At 39.8% G+C, this 26,357-nt stretch overlaps 1 protein-coding gene across 7 annotated transcripts in view; it reads right to left on the reverse strand.

Annotated features, from left to right (window-relative positions):
* The window catches only part of GK (glycerol kinase), a 39,803-nt gene extending 13,446 nt beyond the window's left edge, over positions 1 to 26,357 (reverse strand). For 3 of the 7 annotated variants that reach the window (XM_033147211.1, XM_033147212.1, XM_033147210.1), the window contains exons 1-17: positions 26,125 to 26,356; positions 20,835 to 20,908; positions 19,581 to 19,687; positions 18,880 to 18,957; positions 17,479 to 17,558; positions 15,936 to 16,073; positions 14,223 to 14,332; positions 12,603 to 12,669; positions 10,357 to 10,374; positions 8,480 to 8,515; positions 6,911 to 6,978; positions 5,801 to 5,843; positions 5,418 to 5,498; positions 3,902 to 3,980; positions 3,088 to 3,184; positions 2,740 to 2,824; positions 1,189 to 1,309 (exon numbers count right to left, since the gene is read on the reverse strand). In XM_033147211.1, the coding sequence (XP_033003102.1) occupies positions 1,189 to 1,309; positions 2,740 to 2,824; positions 3,088 to 3,184; positions 3,902 to 3,980; positions 5,418 to 5,498; positions 5,801 to 5,843; positions 6,911 to 6,978; positions 8,480 to 8,515; positions 10,357 to 10,374; positions 12,603 to 12,669; positions 14,223 to 14,332; positions 15,936 to 16,073; positions 17,479 to 17,558; positions 18,880 to 18,957; positions 19,581 to 19,687; positions 20,835 to 20,908; positions 26,125 to 26,202 (1,360 nt within the window). In that variant the 5' untranslated portion in view covers positions 26,203 to 26,356. Of the gene's footprint in view, positions 1 to 1,188; positions 1,310 to 2,739; positions 2,825 to 3,087; positions 3,185 to 3,901; positions 3,981 to 5,417; positions 5,499 to 5,800; positions 5,844 to 6,910; positions 6,979 to 8,479; positions 8,516 to 10,356; positions 10,375 to 12,602; positions 12,670 to 14,222; positions 14,333 to 15,935; positions 16,074 to 17,478; positions 17,559 to 18,879; positions 18,958 to 19,580; positions 19,688 to 20,834; positions 20,909 to 25,191; positions 25,296 to 26,124 lie in introns of all 7 variants that reach the window. The other 4 variants (XM_033147216.1, XM_033147214.1, XM_033147215.1 and 1 more) reach the window with 3 other exon arrangements.

Raw genomic sequence — 26,357 nt, forward strand, 5'->3', positions numbered from 1 at the left:
TGGCGCCGATTGCGCGGAGGGTGGGGCAGTGTGTGCCCATATGTGCGCGCACTTGCTTTTCCCAGAGCACTTCTGGCACGGTGCTGGAAATAGCTTGTGCACATGCGTTATTTCCGGCGCACTGCTGGTGCGGCACCGGAAATAGCTTGTGCGGGCCTTCGCAGACCCGGAAGTACACCGGAAATGACGCTTGCACATGCGCACAAGCTATTTCCGGCGCCGCACCAGAAATGACACTTGTGCATGGGCACAAGCTATTTCCAGTGCTGCGCTGACCTGGAGATGGGCAGCCACACCAGTAAGAGTGGGCAGCAGCGGGGGCCGGATAATTGGCTTGCGCAGGCCGTATGTGGCCTGCGGACCTTAGTTTGGGGACCCCTGCATTAGAACTATATAAAGGTCAACATATGCTGCTGGATTTTGAACTTTTACAGATGACATCAAAAACAGAGTTGCTTAGCAATATTTACTGAAACTGTCATGATAAAAAGAGGACTTGGAAGACATACATAAAATAGAACCCACATAAGCCAGCACACTACTGCGAATCTCTGTACATAAATTGTTTGCGGGGGGAAACCCCATTCCATTAAAAAGTCCCTTTGCACGATTCATTTAACAGAGAACTTGCTTCGTTTATCACAATTCGGGGGGGGGGGAGGGGAGAGGCTGGGTGCGGGCGAGGAGAGGAAATTGCCTTCCACAGCAACCTCTACAGCAGGAGGCAATGCTGTTACCATGAAAAACAGGGAGAGCAACCTGCCTCCTTCTCCTGAAGGAAATTTGACAGGATGATGGCACACATATTTTAAAGAACATTCTTTCTGGGAAAGAACATTGTTCAGTCATGGCTGAAGGACACATATGTGAAGGGCTCGTTCTAACCGCGCGGAGAGGAGCTGAAAGTAGTTATTCTCCACAGATCCAGAATAGCACAGGAAGATAAAATTAACTGGCAAAAACATGTATGCAGATGTAAGCTGCACAGTTTTGTATTCAGAAGGCCAAACTTTTTATGACACAAGTAGTTCTGAGCATCCTGCTGCATCAGCTGCTCCAAGAAATATAATCTTTAATTGAAACCTTTTCAAGGGAGAGGAAGGCAAGTTATCTTGTCTATTCAAACCGTCATACTTATTTGGCCTTGTAAGTAATAATACTAAAAGCACCAGGACAATTATTGCTTACCTACTGGAATACAGAGAATGTCAGCTTGAAGCTGCATAAGGATCTTATTGTTAGTCATTCCTCCGTCGACTTGTAACTGTTTCAACGGTATCCCACTATCCTTATTCATTGCATCCAGTATCTTAAAACAGAACCATGTCACACATTTCACACAAATCTCTTCAACAGGAAGAAAAACTCTTTGGATTGTATCTAATGGCTGTGCAAGCAGAAGGCAGCTTCTGCAATGAATCTCTTTTACTCTACCTGCCCCTGCACCCTGTATCCTAAAAACCTTCTCCAGAGGGTCAGGGGCCCCCAATAGCGGGGGCTGTATCACAGAAGCCTGCAGTGAGTTGAAGGAATTGCTTGAAATCAGGTGAAGGGATTGTCCCAGATCCCTCTGCCCAATTTCAGGTAACACTGCCTCCAGCTGCAACCTTCTACCACACAGCCCCCACTATTCAAAGGGTTTGTGTGACTATCTGCAGAAGGTTTTTTTTTTGGGGGGGGGGGTGGTACTGCAGGCAGAATAAATATAGGAAACAGCCTGGCTGCACAAGCTTCTTTCTGCTTGGGCGATAGTAGGATACAACTCTCTTATCATTATGAAGCTGCTAGTACAACAGCAGGAATCTGACTGAAGTTCCTTTTAAATTTAAGAAGCACACACAAGGATGCCTTATTTGAACATAGCTGTTTAAAGAGATAAAAGTTACAAGGCCAAACTAGACATTCTAATTTATTTTTGTAGAAAAATCATGCCCTGAGGTATGTGCTGAAATTAAACAAATCTTTAAGAAATTGTTGGGGGTGGGGGTGGGGCGAGAGAATTGAAAGTGGGAAAAACTTGACAATTTCATCTGCATTTTGAGCAAAAATCCCAGAAGATGAAATGTCCTACAACTCAAAGGCATTCAGGTATGGTGGCCCATGGAAATATATCCTGAAGTCAGAGACACCCATGCTTGTTTGTTTGTGTAGTATTAGGGAAGAGAAAGATGTTCTACATGCTTTTAGAGTTGAAAAACAAAGCTTTTAAATTCATGCTCCTGTCTGTGACAATAATTCTTCTCAAGGTACACAAATTAGTCTCGTGATACTAGCAGCTCCTGCTTAAGACATTATGCTGCCTGAGGCAGAACACCAAATACTATGCCCTGCCCACAGTCAACCTGCATAGTGTCCAAGGTTAGCCAAGTTATTTTGGTACTTGAGGCAGACAATTCCATAACTGCCTCTCCCTGGAATTAAAAACACAGCAATAAATGAATAATTAAACTTCTACTGCTCTTTCGTGGCACCCAAAATCAACTGCCTCACACTTTGCCTATTGAAAGAACCAGGCCTGGTTACTAACATTAGTTTTTAAGCTATACTGAACAACCTGAGACCTTTGGTTCTCCCAACCTTCCCAACAAACTTTTGAGGTCATACAATTTAAATCATCTGAATCATACAAAATACAACTCATTATTATTATTATTATTATTATTATTATTATTATTATTATTATTATTATTATTTTAAAAAGAAGTTTGCCATTGCCATCAAAGCAGCATTCATCCATACCTCTCGTGTTTGGAAGCAGACAGCCTCTAGTGCAGCAAAGGCAATGTGGTTTTTATTTGTAAACTGAGTAAGGCCACAGATAATTCTGTAGAAGGAAAAAGGAAAGGAAATTCTACTATCAAGACTAAACAAACCTTCTTTTAAAGTCTCATGTGGCTGCCACTGAACCCCCTATAACGCACGGTGGCTGCTGTGTGCACATTGCCCTCTCAGCTGGCAAGAAGTGTATATTGGCAAGATGTACAACATTCCACTGTGTATCTGGCCTAATTACTTAAGAATGGATAAAAATAAATATTGGCAGTTCCTGAAATTCTTTAAGTTAAACATTTGGTCTGATATACCTACCCTCTTGCACTGGGTTCCCAGTATGGTGCATATAATCCTGAGAATGCTGGAACAAAGTAGCAGCCATAAGAAGTGCCCACTTCAGCAGCAAGTTTCTCTAAAACCAATGCCAAAATAGAGTTTATCTTCACGCAGCAGGAGCAAATAACATTTATTGCTATTTATTACACTTGTCAGTTGCTTATTACTCAAATGTTACAATTAAAGGTCAGATTGTCTAGAAATGTTTTTATTTAAATAAAAAATAAATTCCAAATTTATGAAATGTTGTCACCCAGATTACTCCAGTAAATAAATATTGGACTAAGGAAAATAAGAGTCCCAATTCTAATTATTTACAATTGCGTATCAAAGAACAAGAGCATTCTTGGGCATCTAGCAGCATGCCAAAAAGTAAAACTCTTGTTTTCAAATAAAAGAGAAGTATTGCACAACAATCCTATATATGTCTACTCAAAGGCAAGTCCCACTGAGTTCAATGGGACATACTCCCAGGATAACAAACTTGGTGAATGATAGCACTGAAAACTCTTGCTATTCCTACAAGCAGTATCCAAGTAATAAGATAGTCTAACGTAGTGATTTCTATTTCCAAAAGCAATAAAAGGATGCAAGACTAGGAATCTACATGTATCCATTTAAATTCATACATCTCTTCCAGACATTTGGTTTTAGAAATGTCACAGAATATTACCAGTTTTCTAAAACCAAGTGCATGCCACAGTTAGTGTCCTTAAAACTGACATATCCTAGGCAAGGGGAAGATCAAGCAACTCTTCACCAAAATAAGCTACTCCAAGTTATTGATACTCACCAACTTCACTTGAAGACTTTGCAATGCCGAGGTTGTCTCTCAGCCAACGTACAACGGCACCAGCTATGGCAACAGAGCCCTACATGAAAAGGGCAAGTTAATGTGTTTTGTTACTTCACTCTCACTCTTAGAGCAAATCATGAAAGACAACACACAAAACCAAGGCATGCCTTTTTCACAGTTTTGGAATTCTTAAAGGTGCTGGGCTCATAATTAAAGGAGTCCCAGACTTAAAAGAAGATGCTGAGGATATAGTCCCAGAAACATACATAATTAGGGCAGGCGACAAGAGTAGTCACAGATCTGCTTCATAACCTGTAATGATTTAGTATCACTTCACCTTTAGCACAAAACTTTTCAGCGCAGTAAATTCACATAGTCAGCTGCCAGTCATCAAGCACAAAGCAACTCAGTTTAAATCAAGTAACAGATATGCACGTATGAACCAGCCTCTACCAAGTCAACTTTTTGTGGAGTCACAGAACATTGCCCTTTGACATCAGAGACCCCCTTACCCCTATGAGTAATTATATAACCTTTAGAAGACATCTGAAGGCAGCCCCATAAAAGGAAGCTTTTTAATGTGTAATGTTTTATTATATCTTTATATATGTTAGAAGCTGCCTAGTGTAGCTGGGACAACCCAGTCAGATGGGCATGGTATTATTATTATTATTATTATTATTATTATTATTATTATTATTACCAAAAAGAAGCAAACAAACAAAAAACACCTAACTTGCATTAATTACCCAAGCACTTTGTAGTAGGTTTGCAGTCATCCATAGTACCGTATTTTTCGCTCCATAGGGCGCACTGGACCATAGGGCGTACCTTGTTTTTAGAGGAGGAAACCCAGAATTTTTCTTCTTCTGGTTTTCCTCCTCTAAAAGCCCTGGTTTTTTTGAGGATCAGCTAAAAGTTTTGCAGCTTTTTTGCAAAGGGGGAAAAGCAAAGCTCCTTTTGCAAAGGGGGAAAAGCAAAGCTCCTTTTGCAAAGGGGGAAAAGCAAAGAGGAAAAGCCCCGTTTTTATGGGGTTCAACTCACATTTCTGCAGCTTCTAAAGGAAAGGGAGCCTTTCTTACGGTTTCCAGACAGATAATCTAATCAGCCAGTCACATGTCGCTGGGGAAACAAACAACCTCCCTCTGCAGCACATTCAACAATGGAGGCCTGGGCAAGAGGGCGGGGCTGAAAGGGAGCCAGGGACTCTTATCTCTCTCCCAATCTCTTGCTGATCAGCTGCTGAGTGGGGTCCTTTCAACACCCCCTTTTCTCTTTGTAAAATAAAAAGCATGATCCTCTTTTGGCCCCTGGGCATTCAGCTCCAGGGACCGCCACCATTCGCTCCATAAGACGCACAGATATTTCCCCTTACTTTTTAGGAGGAAAAAAGTGTGTCTTATGGAGCGAAAAATACGGTACATATACTGTCGTCACCTCTTGGTATTAAAAACCAAAGAAACAACTTGGCATCTTCAAAAGCCCATAGTATTTGAAAAATAATTATACTTACTTCTAATGCATAATACACAGGTTTGTCTCTGCCCATTTTGTACGCCACTGTAGTCAGAAGGCCATGTTCAGAAATTGAAGGCTGGAAACAAAAAGAAAAAATATGTAACTACTTGATCTGGAAAATATTAATTATTTTTTATCATGTTAGTTTACCCCTGGCTGTTATCTTGAACACTGCCCAACTGCCCATAGCATTCTAGCACAAGACATTTCCTCTTTGGGACCTTCATGTTAAACAAGGTACACGTGAATATTTTAAGCTCAAGTGAGAATGTAAATTATACAGAACATAGGCACAGGAAAAAAAAACCTTAATTTTATTTGTAAAACACAACAAAAATATTTTTTAAGGTTTCAAGTTGTTTAATTCCCAGCACTAACCTTTTGACCTGTATTGCAGAGTAGGAAGCAGCCTGTTCCATACCTGAAGTGCAGACACAAAAGTTATTATTTGCTACAAAATGAAGCATAAGCATTATTTTATGCCATGCCATAAAATAACTAGGAATATCAAAACAGTAGTAACATAACTGGAATGCTGGTATAGTAGGACAACTCCTCTGCATAGAAATGGCTATAATCGGGTAACTAGTCTAGCAAAGACTGGCTGAATTGTGGCAAACCAGCTGACACTGGATTGGGGAAGCAATGGAGTCTTCCTTCTATCTCCAGTTCCCGCCACTACCACTGCCCTTACTTCATTCAGGATTGGTATATGTCTTGGAAGGCCAAGCTTCCATAATTCACGCTGGAACATACTCTATAATCCTCTGTATGGAGCATTATGGGGCAAGCTTTATTTAGTTTGCTGTGTGTGCTAGCCAGGGAGAAATGTGGCCAGCCTGTTGGGTAGACTGAGTCATGTGGACTTCCGATTTTAAAGTCCATTCAAATAGCTACAGGAAATAAGGTAGGGGTTTGGGAATGGGTGAGGATATGGAGTGCTTTTCCAACCAAGGCACTGCAGAACCTCCTATTCCTGACTATGTTTAGCCCAGGACACTTATTTTATTAGAAACCCAGTTCTTCTTCATCTGCTGGGCCTGGCATGGTCTGAAGTACTGCTGACAGAAATAGACTGAAGGGGAAGGAGAACAGGCCATGTACTCTTTCTTACACAAGTGTGCAAGGTATTTCAAATGCATTTTAAAGTATGTAGCAAGTTAATAAAAAATAATCAACCTGATTCATTATTATCAAGATTTAGGAACATGTAGCACTCCAGATGCTGTTAGACTATAACTCCCATCAATCCTGACCATTGTCTGTAGGTCCAACATTTGGAAAGCCACAAAGGAGGAGTTCTTGCAAGAGGTGAGATTCAAAGTAGGATCTTCCTGACTCACAGTTTCATCACATACCCATTGTGTTACACTGGCTATCCCACAGTGTGCATTCCTAAAAGTGGCTGATCCTCTAACACGCACCCCCCCCCTTGTATCAGATCTATGGGTGCAATGATGTAGGTGTCAGTTCTCAGGTTAAACTTACGTATTTTTTGCTTGACCATCTTTGAAGCACATTTGTCCCACTAAAGCAGCAGATTGGTCACCTAAGCACTGGAAGTACATATAATTCATAAAGTTCAGTCAAAGTATACCTGCATATTTAATTTTTAAAGTAGGTCTATTTTGTTTACAATTTGGCCTCTTGCAGATCCAGAATGGTGGATACAGTAATCCTAGTTTTTCTGCACATCTAGAATAGTTTAGAAGCACCGATACCAATAAATGCAAACAAACAAAAATGCAGAGGAGAAAATGGAAAGAATGCCCATTTCCAAAAGAATGAAATCAGATGTTTGCCTTTAAAATTCTGTTTACATTAAGGCTGCAATGCTACACACGTCCTATCAAACTCAGTGTGGCTTACTTCTAAGTTAACATGTATAGGAGTGTGCTGTAAATGCTGCTTTCAACAGCAACCTAGTTTAAAAATGAAACTTGAATGTTATTCAAAAATATTCTGCACTTATTTTTAAACTATATCCATCACTATAAAAATCCTGCCTCTCTCCTAAAAGGAAAAAAAGACTTGAGGACAAGCATTTGATACAATACATTTATTGTGTAAATAATAAATATTTATGATTCTCAAATATAGTTAAATTGTTTTCATGGAAAAATACTGTTTTGCCAAGTAATCACTATCCTTACTTGTGGAAAATTCTGGGCAATTAGCCTTTTACATAAAAGCTAAAAGCTACAATTCCCTTCTGTGATTTTGTCAGATGCCTTTTGAATTAGTAGAGGGCCAAGCAAATCCATTTATTTCACAATTGCATCCCTTTTGTCTTAGCAGACATAACTGTGTAGTGCAAGAAATAAGGGAACTTTATGACCAGACCTCTGTGCTCTTAGGTAGTCTAAAGGCTTGTTTTAACTGTTGTTGCAACCAATTAAAATTTGTTGCTCTGGAAACTCGTGAATTATAGTATAAGAAACTTAAATGTATTTTTTCTTGGTAATTTAAATCACCTTGGACAATCTACACTGGGCAGCATAGCTCCTATGCAGATACATTTCAGGCAGGATGGGATGCAAGTACCTGTTCCCTTTCCTTCCTTCCTTCCTTCGTCACAGAGGCTGGAGAGAGGCGAAAGGTTCAGTTTATACATTGTATTCTGCTACCCTTTGTGTTCCATGATATTGGAACACCGTTTAAAATCCCTAAAATGAAAGTTATTGGCACTTAGGTCTGGCTGGAAGCACCTATTTAATTCCACAGTAACTGGTGGTAGTTACTCACACCATCTGCTCCAGGCTTCAGGCTGGGCACATTAGATGCTAGTTATGTTTTCAATTAAGTCTACTTACTGCATAATCCTATATGAGTCTACTGAGAAACAAGTCCCACTAAGCTCAATGGGCTCCAAGGTAAGTGTATATGGGATTGCAGCTTAAACTTATTTTTACTAGCTTATACAACTGATACTTTAGACATGTAGTTTCTACTGACTGCACCCCCTCCATTTTTTAAAAAAATAAAACAAGGTCTATCAAACATTCCACTGTATTCAGAAATTGTACCAATAAATTACAACACGATTAGGGAACTCACCCCAGAAATTGGTACGCCAGTCAAAGCTCCAGAACTCTATAGCAAAACAAATACATTTTTAAAAGGTTATTCGACATCACTAATTTTCATCTAGTAGGTTTTCCATTATTTAAAGAACAACCGAAGCAATGTACAGCTAGAAAACATCAAAGCCATAGTCAAGCAAGTCTATCAATGCTGTTAAAAAATAAAGATCGTGAAGTATAATGAACGCTGTTGAGCTATATGCAAATATTCTCACACACAGTCTTTCAAAAGTAAAATTAATCACCTACATGCCATGAAAAACAGAAAGGCCACATAACATCTCTATTAATGGGGGGAGGGGGGAATAGAAATTAAATCCTTTGCTATTTAATTTGTCCAGCAGAGTCCCTCTTGTACTACAGCGCCATAGAAACCCACCTTTATTATATAGCTCGAATAATAATTTACTACTCAATTATATATAATTTCCCACACAAGGCAAAGGGACAATTTTAATTTGCATTCAGTTTCTTCAAACTCCATAGCTTCTGAGAGGGGGAAAAAACCAGGTACCAAAGATAAAGCTTATGGAGAGTCTTTAAAAGCTACAAATCCTGAATGATATAAGAATTACAACATTGGTCTTCCATAACAGGAACAGAAATAAGTATAACAGGATACAAGTTAGCAACAGATCCACTGAGTATCTTACTGGTATATGCAAACAATACAATATTTCCAGATGATGGAAAACTACATTTAATGGTAGAATAGTGGCTTTTAGTTACAAATGGAATATCAGCCCATCTATATGTATATTTAGATTAAAAAACACAAAAATTCTAACATTGTTCATTATACGATTGAACTTTGGCTGAAACCAGGATGCGATAACTGGTCCCTGTTTTAGCAGGAAATGCGCTATATGACAGCCACAACACAACCTTACTTCTATATGCCCACTGATATCACTGTGAAATAGGCCACATACATAGCGAGCACATCTAAACTGGAACTGACTTGGGGAAAGAAGAAATAATCTAAGGGGCAGATAGTGCACAGCCATAGCGTTACCATTAGGCACACTGAGGTGAGTGCCTCAGATCCAGAGGTAGCAAATCCCAGTTCATTGAAGAGCTAGTGTTTGCTCTACCATTTATACACATATTAAAGCACATCACAGAGTATGACTTGATTTCTGATAACATGTGGGGCTACAATAAGATGGTAAACAACATGCTTCAAAATGGGAGGTCAGTGCTTAACATACAAATGTGACTGTGGCAGAATACTAGCGGAAGAACACACAGATCTCATTTTGTAAGATACCATCGAACAGTTTGTGATGTTTTCTTGAAAAAGAAAGAAGAAATACATGTTTGTGTGCTTGCAAACAGCCAGGCATGCCAACACCTAGTACCCACCAAGCCACCCACGTCAAAAACAGTTTTTGTTTTTGCAGGGTGCATGTGTGTGTGTGTGTGTGTGTTTCCGTACACTGAGCAGTAGCACTTCAGTGAAGCCATGCAGAGAGTACAGTCAGTGCATTTCCATTTGGGGATACCTTATTAAATAGCATTTTGAAGGTGAGATGAGATATATACCATAAACTAGTATTCCTCCTCTTCAGTGTTTTTGCCCTCAATTCATATAATCTTTCACAAGGAGAGTTAGGAGTGAGAAATAGTAGTTTCCCATTTTAGCTCTTTTTTTTTTTTTGCAGGTGGGGAGTGGAAACACCTCAACAGAAGCACTAATAAAAGCTTCAAATTCATTCGGTCTGATTTGAGGATGCCACCTGACACATTCCCTTTCAAAAAGCTACAGGATTTCCCCTAAAGAAATGCACTGCATCTAAGCAGAATGGATGGAGATGTGAGTAGGGGACATCCTAACACAATCCTACTCACCAAGGTAAGGGAGATTTTCTATAGTCAGCGAGGAAAGTAGTGGGAAGGTAGGAGGGGAAGAGAGACAAACAAGTTCACAATTTCAAAGCTTGGTAGTCTAGTAGTCAATTCTCCTCCTATAAATTGCTGTTTGGGGTAAAATGAGTATCAGACCTACACACTTTGAAGCAAGCACTCAAAAGGTTTATAACTCAAAGTAACGGACTTCACTCTTCTATTCTCAAATGACTCAAAGTATATATAGCCTTAGTTACTGTACTTGCTTAACAGTAATATCAGATTACTGATATCAGAGGCCAAACCTTTCAAAATTCGAGATCCTGCATTGTTAATAGTTGACAAGTAAGTGAAGGGAGCAGGCAGCTTTTCCTGTTCTTGTAGCACTGTGATAAGCTGTACCGGCAACAATTTCTTCTCTTCTTCAATTATTAAAAAGGTACGAGACTCATAATATTGAAAGTTTAGCCACTCTAATTTGGGTTAAAATATTTTTGTACAGAAACACTTTCAACTCAGTTGGAGACTATTGGGGGGGGGGGAAGTACTGACTATTTGTCAAGCCCTTTATTTTTAAAAGTCTGAAACCTTCCCCTAAACATCCCACAATGAAATACAAGAATTCACAATGGTTTATGTTGTATTCAAGACACTAACGTTATAGCTCTATTTTTGATTATTGTAAACAATCCAAATGCTTTAAATTAATTTTAAAAGGCCACTTCTGATACCAGTACTCTATTCACCAGTAACATTATTTCTCATACAGAGCAGAGAAGTTATTACTTGAGGGAAATGAAAGTACAATTTGTTTCATTTTAAGCAATAGATCAGCTGTATCAAGTAATTTTTGTGAGTATTTCTATTGCTTTCACAAACACTTTCCATTTAAAGGTAGTTCAGAAACTGGAGTCTAAAGCAAATGGCTTTTTTTTTTTTTAGAGCTGCAGAGGTCACAAAAGGAGATTTGGGCCACACTATTGAAAAACACCCAGTCCATGTAGCTGGAATACTTTTCTTGTGAAGAGCACTCATAAACTAATTTAAATTGGGTAATTGCATATTTTCATATAGTATTCACTGATAAGATTTTATCTAATCTGGGAACTAAGAAGAACGTCAAAGTTTCTTCTAGCTAGTGACTCAATCGAGCTGCAGTACTTGTTTAAAAAGAGGGCTCCTGACAAACTGTTCTACAAGCCAGGTCTGGGAATACAGAATAAAAGTGTCTTGCGATTTTATACCCATTTAAACAATCACTTCTTTAATAAAGTTTAGACCATTTCCAGTTCATAATTGTACAGAACTTTCAAACCAAAATTATGGTAGCTGATCTTCAAATGGAAAACATATCCAGAGTGTTCTATAGTGGACCAGGCATGCTGAATCACCACCGAGCTATTTCCCATAGCCCAGACATGTATGGTGCTTCAGCCCCCTTCAGTCTCCACCCCACCCTCCGCAAGGCCCAACATCAACATACATAGCAGGAGTTCAGCCTGTGCACTGATTGCCAGTGGCTTCCTAGAGTGAGAAGGGGTGTGTCTTTGCGGGGAAAGGGTTCTTACATCTCGCCAAGACTCTTCCAATGCTCACAATGAGTCACTAACCAGGAACATAATGAAGGTATTTCAGACAGCAGCTTTCTACACTAACATTTAAATTTGTAGAATATCAACTCCTTCAGTGCAACTGTAACATTAGAGAAGTTGACCTTAGATCCTAGTGGAAGTGTCTACAACAGCCTTCTACAACCTGCTGTCCTTCAGCTGATTTAAATGTACACTCAGCCCTCAAAAAACTGACACACACCTCATTCATAACTTTCAAAATAGCCGCCCACGTGCACAAATTCTGCAGGACTCTGCCCCAACTTAAAGCACAGCCCTAACCATGTATTCCCCAGAAGTCCTACTGAATTCAATGGGGCTTACTTCTAGTTAACGTAGGTTAGGATTGCAGCCTTAGTTCTCAACTCGAGGTAACTCTTCCACGTTAGCGGAATTTGTAACCTGAAGTGTTTGTAACTTGAGGCATTTGTAACTTGAGGTACCACTGTATCATCTTCTAAATGTAACTTTTCTCAAGTGAGGTAGTTAACAGTCCAATTTAAAAGCTATTCTTTCTGTTTTACAAAAACAACTTTTTCACAGAACTGAGTTATCCAGCTTATTAGATCAAGATTAAGCAGGCACAATTCTCACATATGTTGTTAACTAAAAGAATTTAAGGAAAAGTTGTATATATACCATCAATCCATAGATCTCCGAGGAACTCCGCACTTTGGGAAGTATTTCCATAGGAATTCCAAAAAATCTGGGGAGGAAACCCAACATTTTTCAAAAGTTAATACAAAATTATTCATGGTTGTTAATTAAAAAGTTGAACTGGGGGTGGATGGAGAATATATGGGGCCCATAATGTTTGCCTCAAAACAAGAAATGTCCACCTAAATGCTTCTTCTGATTGGTTAAAACTGGAATCTGGTTTACCACTACAGTGGTGCCCCGCTAGACGAAAATAATTCGTTCTACGAATTTTTTTGTCCAGCAAAGTGGCAATGACAGCCGCGCTCCGCTAAAAAAAAAAAAAAAAAAAGACGAAAATTTTTCATCTTGCGAAGCAGCCCCATTGACTTTTTCATCTTGCGGGGCAGCTTCCGCTAGACGAATGCCGTTCGTCTAGCGAGTTTTTCGTCTAGCGAGGCATTCGTCTAGCAGGGCACCACTGTATTACCAAACTAAAACTTTGTGTGGCCAACAGAGGTCCCACTTGAGCTTCTCCTTAGCTAATAAAGCTATCGTTTGCTTAAAAATTGTTGCAAAGGTTTGCAAGCCCTCGTGATGTGTAGATCTAAACACTTCATGCATAACTCTCTTTTCTACTTATTCTGGAGCTTGATTTGACCTGAGCTTATGTGTGCATCTCTCCCAGCTCCAATGATCACCTTCCCCATTGCTACAGGTGCCTCAATAATAGTTTACAAGCAGCCAGTAGTAACAATCTTACGTATTCTACTAATAAATGACAATACTACTTTCGCTTCTCAAAGGTTAAAACAGAATTATTTGCTAGCTGGGATATAGAAAAATGCCACCAGATATTTCACAATTAAATCCAAATGTTCTCTCAGTTATGGAATGAACTGCTCCCATCAGGTTATCACAGAAAATCCATGAATGCATGTTTGGTTGTACCTAACCAATTGAAATTCCACACTCAAATTAAATTTGATTAAAGTGTGTTAAACACAGTGCGAGATTAATTTTTAAAAGTGAGTCTTGTATAATTTGAGGAAGAAGTGAACATCAATTTTACCAATTGGAGAGGAACCTGTGGCCCTGAAAATGTTGTTGGACTCCAACTTCCACCAGCTCCAACAAGCATGGATGATGGTAGATGTAATCCAATAACATTTTGAGGCCTACCAGTTTAGAGTCTAATGGTTAATTCAGACAAGATTTCATGCCCAATATTTTACAGCTATAGCATGATATCTGCACAGAATTGTGATGCATCTTGTGACCACCCACTATTTGACAAGCTGGATTTGAATCTTTACCATAAGCAATAATAGCTGCAGAATCTATTGTGTACTAATCTTTCAAACACATACAGCTCCACGTGGATCCCCATCACAAAGCCGGAATCAGATAAACTCGTTCATATTAAGCAACAACTTGTTCTTTAGTTTCAGAACACAGACCATTTAGAAGTTTTTCACATGTGACCCTGGAAAAACAACTATTAGGACCAAATGCCACTCAGCTAACAGAATTTATTTCCAAGTAAACCTGCTTAGAATCTGTACGTCAGTATGGCCAAAGCAAATCTAGGCACTGAAGCAGATGGACAGACAAGTTACTTACTTGCAGAGTTCAGTATCCCATTCTAACGAATGAATGTTGAACAGCATTGTTCTACTGGCATTGGTTACATCAGTGCAATGAATACCTCCATTTTTTCCACCTGTTAAACTCTTAAATTAAAATAATAATAATAAGCAAAGACAAATCAGTAAAACTAGAAGCTCGTCACTGCTTCCCTAGAAATGGAAGTTGGAAATCTGGTAGACCACTGTTCACTATTACTATATTTAAAGAATTTGGTCAAGGATCCCCAATCTTTTCCTGCTCACAGGGCACATTCAGAAATATAAGAAACAGTTATAGTCACTATAGAAGGAAAACTGGTGATGCTTACCCTCCCCCCCCCAAACCCTCATTAAACTAAAATAAAATAGGGAGTGGCAGGGAGTACTGGTGGGCACCAAGGCTGCTTCTGAGGATGTCATGATCATTTGGAGAACCCAGTATTTGACTTTAATAGGAACAGTTATCTTAATGTAGTATATGTATGCAGGAATAATACAGCAAGCCTTTTCTCAAAGGCAAATCTTTCTTCAAAGGCAAGAGTGAAAAGATCAAGGACTCATATACTTTACTGAGAACATCACAGAAAGGGGGTCTATATGACATTTGGAGTGAACAAAACCCCAGCGATTTCAGTTTTGCGGTTAGTTCTAACTGCTATACATCACAGTCCAGGCTAAATTTCATTTTTATTACACAATGATTGATCCCACCAGTCACATCTACTAATATTGGAAATATAAAAATCACTGACTATACCCTGGTTGAAGTTACTCTCCATCTGGGAAGGGGGGAAACATAGTTCACAAACTTGGTCGTTCCACCCAACTTTACTTACAAACTCTCTAGCCAGAGAAAATGTTTTGAAAGCCCTTCAATATTATTTTAAGGAAAATGATGTAGATAACACAGCTACCCCTTTTCTCTGGGACACAATGGTGGTGGTCATTAGAACTCCCATTTTAATGGCTGCAATGCTTTTGAAAACTCCTGCTTCTAGGACATGTACTGGAATTTTACTCTTATGCAAGATCTTAGAGGTTTATGCACATGTTCACTCTCCACGTGTTCAATGAATTCATGAGAGTGAAGCAGGATCACACCCACTGTCCATTCCTCCCTCATTCCCTGGCGTGGCTACAAATTCAGCATTAATATGAAAGTGTATGATTCACATGATCAAGAAGCCTAATTGGCCAAAGTTCCCTTTTAAGCGCAGGAGCCGTAAATACTTTTGTATCCTTTCATCCTTACGTCAGACATGCATCTGCTAGGTGTGTGTGGCTAGGCATGCACAATCCCACTGTATTTACTGAATGCATGGAAGGGTAGCAGCCATGATCCCTTGGATTATTAGTATCTGACACACACTATTTATATTTATAAAATTTATATACCGCCCTTCACCAAAAGATCTCAGGGCAGTTCACAAGATAAAACATTAGCACCCTGATACTTTATGAGACAAGCTAGGGGAAGGTGAGTACTTAAAACCTGTTGACCATAACTGATGTGTGCCCATTTTATTCAGGTGTATTACATTCTGCTGCAAATAATGTTGGAGGCAGATTATATAGGCACACGTATGATTCTGATGAGGTGGCAGTGAAAACTGATTTCCTGGTTAGAAAATGCTGAATGTTGTTTGATTAAAATTGAGAAAGTATAAAGCAAAAGAAGTTGATTTCTATATAGCCTATTGAGACATACCCATATTAGCCATGTGTCAATGGTACCAAACAGAGCTCGCCTTTCCTGAACTGCTTGCCTGACCTCCTTCACATTGTCCAGAAGCCAGCAAAGTTTCACAGCACTGAAATATGTGCTAAGTGGGAGGCCTGTCTTATTCTGCAAAAATGAAAGATTTTCAGAACATGAAGGAGAAACACCAGCAATAAAAAGGTTCATCTGTAGCAGAAGCACAATAAAAGGGTCATTAGCATCAGTCACTCTCTGGTATTGTAAACCCTGCGTGTACCAAAATCCAACATGATCAAAGATCAAGAGAACAGGTAGTTTGAAGACCTGCCACGTAGCAAAACAGACGGAAACATATACTAAAGGTCATGTTTTTATACAGGTTATCTGACTGTGTTTGGAAAGCAAATAATGATGGAGGCAATCAGAAAGAAAGAACTCCTGCATTATATAGTGGAAGCTTTCAAAGCAAATAGGTTAAGAGGCTGTTTTACTCATATGTTCCTAAATAATTTTATTTTGGCAATGTCTAGGAAATATGCCAACACTGAGGGGCAATTTCTGTGTAGCTTGGAATAGATGAATTGACAGTGAAGTCATTAAATAACCTCTTGTATCATAATCTATTTCTATGAAAATTTAGGTAGTTTCATATTCTTAGTAAATAAGGAATGCTTGCTATCCTACTTGTTCCTACCTTCACACATAGGAGGAATAATTTAACCCTTCTTACAAGTGATAACACATATACTTCCTTCAACTTTTAAAAACATGCTTTCTGCTCTCCTTTCTCAGTATTCTCAAGGAAAATTATTCTTACTCTTATTTACTGTATTAAAATTGTATACTGCCCTTCATCTGTAGATCTCAGGGCAGTTCACAACATAAAAAACAAGACAGACACACACACCGCACCATGTGCAAGCCAATAAACCTGCCTTGCACAAACACATTTAAAATAGTATAGGATGTTAATCAGTCAAATGCCTGAAGAGGAATGTTTTCATCTGGCACCTAAATGAAGGTACCAGCTGAACCTCCTTGGGAAGAGCATTCCACAAACAGGGAGCCACTGCAGAAAAGGCCCATTCTTGTGTTACCACCTTCTGGACGTATCGCAGAGGAAGCAAATGAAGAAGGGCCTCAGATTATGATCGCAGGATTGGAGTAGGTTCATATGGAGAGAGACAGTCCTTGAGGTATTGTGGTCCTGAGCTGTTTAAGGCTTTGTAGGTCAAAACCAGCAATCTGAATGGGGCCCAGAAACTAATTGGCAGCCAGTACAGTCAGGCCAAGATTGGTGGAATATGCTCAAACCATCTTGCCCGGCTGCCAAATTCTGCACCTGCTGAAGTTTCTGAACCATCTTCAGAGCCAGATATAACACATTGCAGTAATCTAACCAAGAGGTTACCAGAGCATTGACAACAGTAGTTAGGCTATCCCTGTGCTATGATAACCTAAACTGTATTCACTACAAAACAAGTACAATGTGTTAAAAATCTCACATCAACACCTCACTTCCCTATATTGTTAAAACAACAAGAGATTTTACCTTAAAAAAGGATTTATTGTTCCCTGGAATTTTTTTAAGCAGTCGCTCAACAGTAGACTGGGTTCTTAGGTCAAGCCACACTATAACACAAAGACAAACACAAGTGATTGATTAGGGCTATGTTACTGAAAAATTCAGTAATTCAGGCTTCCACCACAGAGAAGTTATTCTCCAAATAACTTCTACACACCAAGCAGAGCTTGTGTGTTCTGGCATTTCTCCCACAGAAGCAGAAATATGTTTTTAAATTGATTTTTTGGGGGGAGGGGTTGCTTCATTATGGACTGTGTTATCCTCTCCCTTAATCATGTAGTGTGGATGAGTGAGTACTGCTACATAAACAGAGTTTTGACCCCCTTGTCATAGCTTTTAGGGTTTTTAAGAATCTGCCTTTCATGAAAGGATTCATGATTATAATATAATTAGATTTAACCCAGGCTTGCAAATATGTGAGCAAAAGTCCTCACATATTAAGTGTTCAATGTTCTGGCACACACAGACCACTTGAACAATAAATAATGAAAGTATCCCTTCCTGGGGATAATTCTTGCTTGTTGCAGGCAACATGGTACTGTGAAGTGGCTATTAACAAGCCGGCATCAGCTTAAACTGAGTAAGATATTAAAAACGTGTTTCCCTCTTATTATAGAGCTAATACAACTAAAACCATGTGATATGCACCACAATGATACAACATTCTACAAGAACCAAATACAGTTTAACAGGCTGTTTGTTAGAAATATTTAGATCAATCAGATGAATGAATAACAGTTAACTAAAGGCTAATGCCATTCAGACCCAAAGCTGAAAGCAAATAGCAGGCCAGTTGTCATTTTTTAAAAAGGAACTCTAAACTACACCAGCGAGCTTAAATTCACACTGTACAAACTCACCTTAATACATGCCCCCCCCACACTCATGTATCTCTATGTATTTTTTTACAATAAAAAACTTAATAATTCAACATGACTAAGTATAATTTAGAGATCAAGCATTTGATAAAAAGGGGGAAGAATCAAACTGTAGAAGTAATTTTACTGAGATGAAAATGACATAGGGTTGCGTTCAATGCTGCTGTTCTGCTGGAACAACAGACTTCCAGTTGCGCAACAGAACCTCCAACCTCTCCACTGAAGCCCCACTGTGGACTCTAAAAACCTGCTACAGAGGATTGGGGAACCCTCTGGAGTAAATTTTATGGGTGTACAGAGAGAGAAGAGGAAGGGGAAGTCCTGTTGTGCAAGTAGATTACTGCTTGCACCGTACTGGATACATCTCACTCATAGGATTGGATTCCAAGATAAATTAGCTTCAGGAAGGTCACTATACTACATTATAAATAAATAAAATGATTAGCACAGTCGAGTGGAAAACTACATCCCTATTAAAAAAAATACTTACCTAGAGCATCATAGAGAGGCTCTCCAGTTTGTTTGTCCCAAACCACAGTTGTCTCTCTCTGATTGCAGACACCAACAGCTTAAAAACAGAATGAAATTTTAACATTTGCTGGATTTGACACGGCATACTTCATCTTTTTAGAAATATTTCAATACTTTCCATAATTTCCATTGTTTAAACACTTTCCCTGTTAATTCTTCCCCCCCACCCCCCATTCTTAATACAATTTACTCTCAGGATAAATATACTGGTTAGGATCCAGAGAAACCTATGTATTCACAAAGTGCTCCTGTGAACACATTTGGCAGAGGGGCAAGAGAATTTACCAGAACTTGCTTTCAGCAGCAGCCCTTTGCACTAAATAAAATGCTACACTGGGCAATCCCTTAATCTGGGGTGGGGGAGAAATAAAGAGGGCAGGCTGCCTTTTGGAAGGGATGGCTGAAATCCCTGTGCAAGAGACCACACACTTCCCTTGGGTTTCCAGAACAGCATTGCACAAACCGCAACCTATTTATTGCCTCATTTCCAGCTTATCCCATCTTATGAAAGGAAACGCTGACAAAATAACACACCAATATGCTACACTCTAGAATAGTTTAACATATCAGTTTTATTCCTAAAGAAAAGTTCAGAAATGTACCCTTCCTGACCACTGCTTCAAAAAATGATTATTTTTTTAATGAAAATGTGGTAAATACCTTTTATACTGGCAATGTCCACATTCAGTTGTTTCAGCTTCTCACATGTTTTTTCAACACATTCATAGACAGAGTGTAGTATTTCCTTTGGATCTTGTTCTACCCACCTTGAACAGATAAGATAAGCATAGAGAAAACCAAGGTTAGTATCAGAAATCTGTATTTTGCATCTGGCATTATGTACACAAATATCACGAAATCTCATCTGTTTCCTCCAACGCAGGGTTTCCCAAACTTGAGTCTCCAGCTGTTGTTGGGCTACAACTCCCATCATCTATAGCTAGCAGGACCAATTGTCAGAGATTATGGAAACTGTAGTCCAAAAGCAGCTGGAGACCAAAGTTTGGGAAACTCTGCTACCAATGCATTAGAAATGAATGACAATTTACTGACATAATTTTCAATTAGTATCAACCAGTTTGTCACAAAGCAGAATCTAGTGGATTTTTAGCATTAATTCCTCTTACCATAAAATTGTTAAGAAGCAGAAAAGAAGAGAGAGCTGAAGAGCCCATACATCAAAGGCAAGCTATATTGGCTGCTGCTTTTCCAACTCAAAAAAATGTTGTGCAAGGCTAACCCAGTGCCACTTCTGTTCACCTGACCTCTGGTTGGTCATGGTGCTGCTACTTACTGGGAGATGTTGGGAGGGGGGAGTGGGGTAGTAGTGTGGTTGGTGTGGTAAAAATGCACCAGCGCCACCTACCCCATCCTCTTCTGCAGCAACACAACCCCAACCCAACATCCACTACTGAGGCTATTGATTAAAAACAAATACAGTAACAAAGACAAACAGAAAAGTATATTACATTAATGCAATGACTTCCGTCTTCCAAACTTTGCCTCATATGCCTACAAACCATTTCACTGGCTTAAGTGGGAACATGCAGGCTTGGATCCAAAGACATGTGAATGAAACACCACCCAAGAAACACGTCTTTCCCATCCCCTACTCCTCACTGCAGCCCCCTGTGGTCTCCAGTGTACTTCTGAAAGGCATGGAGTGGATGGCTGCAGTCAGAGGGAGCAATGGGCATAAATTCACAGGGACAAAGCAAAGTGAAGAGTGGAAGTGACTTTCTGCTCATGTAGAATTTAAAGTTTAACAATATCACACCATGGCTACTGTCTTAACCCCAATTACCTGGAAGAAAGCTCTACTGAATTCAATGGGACTTACTTCCAAGTAGATATGGTTAGGATTGCAGCCTGAATGAAAAGTGGTCAAGTATGCAAAGAAAAAAAATACTCTACCCTTCTTTGGGGAATTTCTGTTGGATTTCTACTTGGTGGTAACTCAACAGCTCAGCTGTTTTTGCATTAAAGACCTGTAATGCATAAAAGAACACCAAACCAGTTTGTAAAAACATAATTAGAGGGAGAGGCAGACAAAGAAGCTTGGCACCCGCCTCTCGAACAGTTACTTGAAGATATGTTTCAGGAGCATTCAGAAGTTAACTCCCCTAACAAAGACTATATTATACATAACAGAAAATTGTCAAAGAGCAAAATGATGCAAGAAATACTTGCTTAACTCTAGAAGAGGCCACTAAACCACATGTTACAGGAACCTGGAGGTTTTTTTATTTTAAAAAAATCAGTTGGAAGCAAAGACTTCTGGACCATGAGTTATATTATGGCTTTTGCAACCATATGGCTCAATTTTGCAATGATAGGAAGGTTAATCATCCATGGAGACAAAGGGAGCAGCAGTTTCTGGAGCCTCCCTTTGAAAGGATTACTAACAAAAAAAGAGGTAGATTAAGGATACCACCCTAAAAGTCTGAGTCACCATTAAAAAGAAGGGTGAAGAGTCAATTTGCTTTTAAAACAAACAAACCACTAACAGGTACACATACAGGAATATAATATAATCTATTTACTATAGTGGTGCTGAACTTTATCACAATATAATAATTTCCATTTGTTTTAAGATTTTAGAAATCAGTCCAAGTAATTTCTATATTTATACTGTTAAGTGACACTGAAGATAAAAATGTTGAAATCAACGGTTAGACATAATTGATTATTCTTTCCCAAAGTACATATTTATTAATCTAAATAAACTACTAACCTAAATAAATCACAAACTCTCTCAAGTGTCCAAATAATTATGCTTTCTATGCAGTTTCTAACGTGTTATGAAAATCTAAAAGATATCAAATCACTTCAAAAGATCAATAAGTTTGCATGTTCATGCCAATTTTGAAATTATGTTCCTTATCACTTCTTCAGATACACACTGTGTGTATCTGAAGAGGTGTGCATGCACACGAAAGCTCATACCAAGAACAAATTTAGTTGGTCTCTAAGGTGCTACTGGAAGGAATTTTTTTATTTTTTATTTTGTTTTGACTATGGCAGACCAACACAGCTACCTACCTGTGACAGTTTCTGAATAGTTTAATAAGAATGGTGCTGGAAGTGGATCATTTAAAACAGGCCATTATCTTTAGTGAACTCTGAATCAATGCAGGGCTATGGCTGCAATTCTATACACCAGTGGTTTTCAACCAGTGTGCCGTGGCACTCTGAGGTGCCTTGAATGATGGTCAGGGGTGCAGCGGACAACACTGTCACTCTTTCCTTCCCTCTCTCCTCTGATGCCCTCTTGCATCTCTGCCTCCCCAAGGCTTGCACAGCTGTTTATTGCAGCAACCCTGGCTATAAACTGCACAGGTGAATGCTGCCTCTGGGAGGCACCTCTCTTTTTAGGGGCAGCTCAGAGACCAAGGACAGCAGCAGCAGCTGTCTGGAGGACTCCCAAGGAGAGGGGAGAGGAGACGAACCCTCCATGAGAGGGTGTTTGGAAAAGGGGTGACATAACTGGGCTTCTGAGCCTCACAGGGGTACCACAGAAAGAATGTAGTTAGTTAAGGGAGCCATGGACTCAAAAAGGTTGAAAACTTCTGCTATACAGCAATGGTGGTTAATCTATAGTCCTCAACATGTTGCTAGATTCCAGCCCCAACCATCCATGTCACTCAGTGGACTGACCTCAAGGATGCTTCCTTCTGAAATGCAGAGAATAGCACAGGAGGGCCTCAGACAGCTCCTGCTATTAAAAGACTAAAGGAGTTTTTCCTGAAATTCAACTCATGTTGGCCCATTAAAAGAAACATCCTGTACTTTTGTGTCATCTAGCAAATAGTCTCAAAGAAGTGTGGATAATTAATATGTATGAACTATTTGTGAAACATTTTCTGTTTGATTTAAATATTCTCTACCAAATCTTTTATTCTAAATTTAGATTTGCTTTTCAGTTAATGTAACTATGTAGTTCAAAGGTGAGGATCAACAGAGGAATGTTTAGGAATGCTTCTAAGAGGGAGATGCTTCCAAAGTACTCAAACAGTTGTTAATCATTGGCTTGGGGTTCATTGAACTTATTTTACTCTCTAAGTATTAACTCTTTCATATAAGAGAAGCATGTGCTGCACCTGTTGCTGTACCCAGACCATTACTTCTTTTTCAGGAAGATGTTTTATAACAATATATACAGAGGAGTTGTATACATTAAGACTCAATTCCAATATAAAACCAATGGATGAAGTTAAAAAAATATATTTTTCTATACTTTATTTTGTTCAGAAGAAGGATAGACAGATTAAGCAATGCTCCTTCTAGGGTAGTTTGTCCACCTTCGGTCCCCATCCTGCACTCTGGTCTCAGCTGTAGCTGCTAGAAACTGTCAGCATGTGACAGCAGTCACTCCCCAGGAATGACTTCGACTGGCCAGCTAAACAAGGTGAAAGTAGGCAATGGGTCTCAAACCGTTGGTGAGTTAGGGACTTTTCCTGTATGCAAATATAGACTTTGGCAGATTGAGTGGACAAGACCAATAGTGGGTCTAATGGCCAAGAAGGCAACAAACATTTAGCTGCCTATCTCCTTCTGAGCCCAATTTAAACTACAGTAATATCTCGGGTTACAGATGCTTCAGGTTACAGACGCTTCAGGTTACAGACTCCGCTAACCCAGAAATAGTACCTCAGGTTAAGAACTTTGCTTCAGGATGAGAACAGAAATTGTGGGGCAGCGGCACAGCAGCAGCAGGAGGCCCCATTAGCTAAAGTGGTACCTCAGGTTAAGAACAGTTTCAGGTTAAGAATGGACCTCCAGAACGAATTAAATTCTTAACCCGAGGTACCACTGTACTGGTTTTGGCCTTAAAACCCAAAATGGGTTGGGACTACGTTATCCGGAGGACCACCTGCAGCTGTATGAGCTTGCTCAAGCTTTAAGATCAGCTTCTGAGGTACTGCTCTCTGGTCCATCAATAAGAGATGTCAGCTTGGGTACCAAGCACATTTCTTTCTGCACTCGTGGAAATAACCATGGCCCTATCATTGTTTATTTTCAATAGAATTCTTAAAGTCATTTAATTTCAGTCTGTGTTCTATTAATAGCTGTGTTCTGATGAAGTATCATTGCTCACTGTAAATGGGGTATAATATGGATTTTAATTTGACGGTGCTGATTTTGTCTATCATGTTCTGTAGTTTTCTATACACTGCCTTAGAAGGGCAATGAATCCTGAAAGGCAGGTTGTAAATTTATTAATAAACAAACAAAACATAAAACAAGTATCAAGCCCATGGCTGGCTTTATGTTTCAGGACAAACACATACTTGTATAATCCTGATATAATATTGCAGGGTTGCATTTACCCCTCAGAATACAGCATATGTTTTCATAGTGTCTATAGAAACACATTTATGGATTTTTATATGCAATTCATAGAAACCTACAGGTTCAATGGTGTCCCAGAATGGTCTTTTAACATGTGCTGTATATGCACACAAAGTTAGTACTAAATCTGGCAGCCTGTTACTCTGATACAGGCAAGCAAAATGATGTTCATAAGAACATAAAACAATGACAAAGGCATTCTTGTACTTCATGCCAAATTGTAAGCAGAATGCATGGAAATCCTACCAAAGCAATTTAAAACTCTGGTGCAGAATTAGTACCTTTTTTGGGGGTACATTTATGCACTGCAATTGTTTTAATGGTATGATACACATCCCCCTTATCTATGATGTGATTCCACTTCAGCAATAAACTCTTGACTTCAACTGTCCCTGAAATCTATTTTAACCTTGGATGTTTTCATAATCTTTGTTAAAACAGATTCCTGGACTTCAGCCAGATCCTCTATGAATGTTTGCCCAGTTTTAAAAAGCAAAGAAAGAAAAGAAAAGAGAAAAGTTGGGTGAAGAAAATGCTTAAAGAACAAGAGAGGGCGGTCAGACCAAGATTATTATTATTACTACTACTACTACTAAAAACAATGATTTAACCCTTAAATCTGGTGAAAACATTATTACACAAAATCACCTGCTCTATACAAGTACAGTCTGAGTGAAAAACACAAACAAGATTTTACCTTATATATAAAATTATATTTAGAAATGCTTGTGTTACCAAATTCAGAGGGACATTCCCAAGTTTGCACAGCACTACAGTTGCAAAACTGGATTAAGCAGGATACAAACTGTGCATGAGTGAAGTAAATGATGACATTTCTTGCCTGCCAGCCATTTTTTATTTCACTGTCCTCAGTTTTGAGGTCACAGTAGGGTACCATAGTTCTGACAAATGCAACTACCTGTAGTGCATATTGATCTCTGGATGAAGCAGTGTCACCTGTTTTCCAAGGCTTCATTCACACTGGAATTGCCCAGAATCCAAGCTAAACTTTTTAGTACAACACTAATAATGCAAGAAACGGGAACAACAATGTTAGAAGTTGTTACCAGATTCTATTCATCTTTTTTCTTCCCTATATAAACTTTTCCATCCACCAACCTATGAGTTTACATGCTACAGGTGATCTATGGTAGACAGCAAATGGATCCTGCACTGTGGCTTGTAGGATAAGAAACGCCAGCAGAGTAAAAGAAAGCTCTCATGCCTACTTCCATCCACCACACCATAGATCAGAGGACTGAGTGGAAATTCCCTGTCTCTCATACTGCCCGGCATGACAAGAAAAAAGGCAGAACAGTTAAGAGAATAAAGTGAGAACAGGGCTCTATGTCTGACTGCTCTCTATTCCAGGAGAAGCCAATATTCCCTTCTCCAATTACCCCTGGGCACACAAACAAACAAAAACCAAAGCCAACATCAGCAGCCCTATATGTAAAGACAGAGAGGTAGAAAAGGCATTAATCACTTGCTCTTAGATGTGTTTCATGCGTAATAACAAAATAATGGTTTCTTTGCTTTTTAAGCCCTGAGGCTCCTACCGGTCTCGAAACGCAACCCTCTGACCCTGAAGCTGCCCCCGTGTGTGGGGTATCCTCTTTTAAGGCGTTCTTAGCTGGTCAAGGGCACTTTCCCCTACTCTCCCTCCGCGAACCTGGGCAAGGGGAGACCTCGCTTGGCACCTGCCCAGCCCCTCTCAGCAGCCTCCGTCCTCCACGCTCCCACCAAGGGCAACCACGCCGCCGCCGCCGCTGCCTCCTCCTCCTCCTCCTCCCGTCACTCCATCATCCCCCTCTCTGTCCCCGGAGGCGGCCGCTCGCCGGCTTGCGCTTACCAGGAAGCGCGTGGAGCTGGTCCCTTGATCGATGGCCCCAACCAGCGGGCCCATCGCCCCACCCCGGGCCTCTGCCATGGGCAGGCTCCGTCCGCGCGCGAGACCCCGGCCCGTCTCCTAGGCGATCCTGTCACCCGCCACGGCGAGGGCGGGCGGGAGCGAGAGTGACAGAAGACACTCCCGAGCCGGCGCCCTCCGCTCTTGAGAGCGGCGCGTGGCTTCCCGGATCAGAG

Source organism: Lacerta agilis, chromosome 4 (genome assembly GCF_009819535.1).
Source record: "Lacerta agilis isolate rLacAgi1 chromosome 4, rLacAgi1.pri, whole genome shotgun sequence".
In the NCBI taxonomy this organism is placed as follows: domain Eukaryota; kingdom Metazoa; phylum Chordata; class Lepidosauria; order Squamata; family Lacertidae; genus Lacerta; species Lacerta agilis.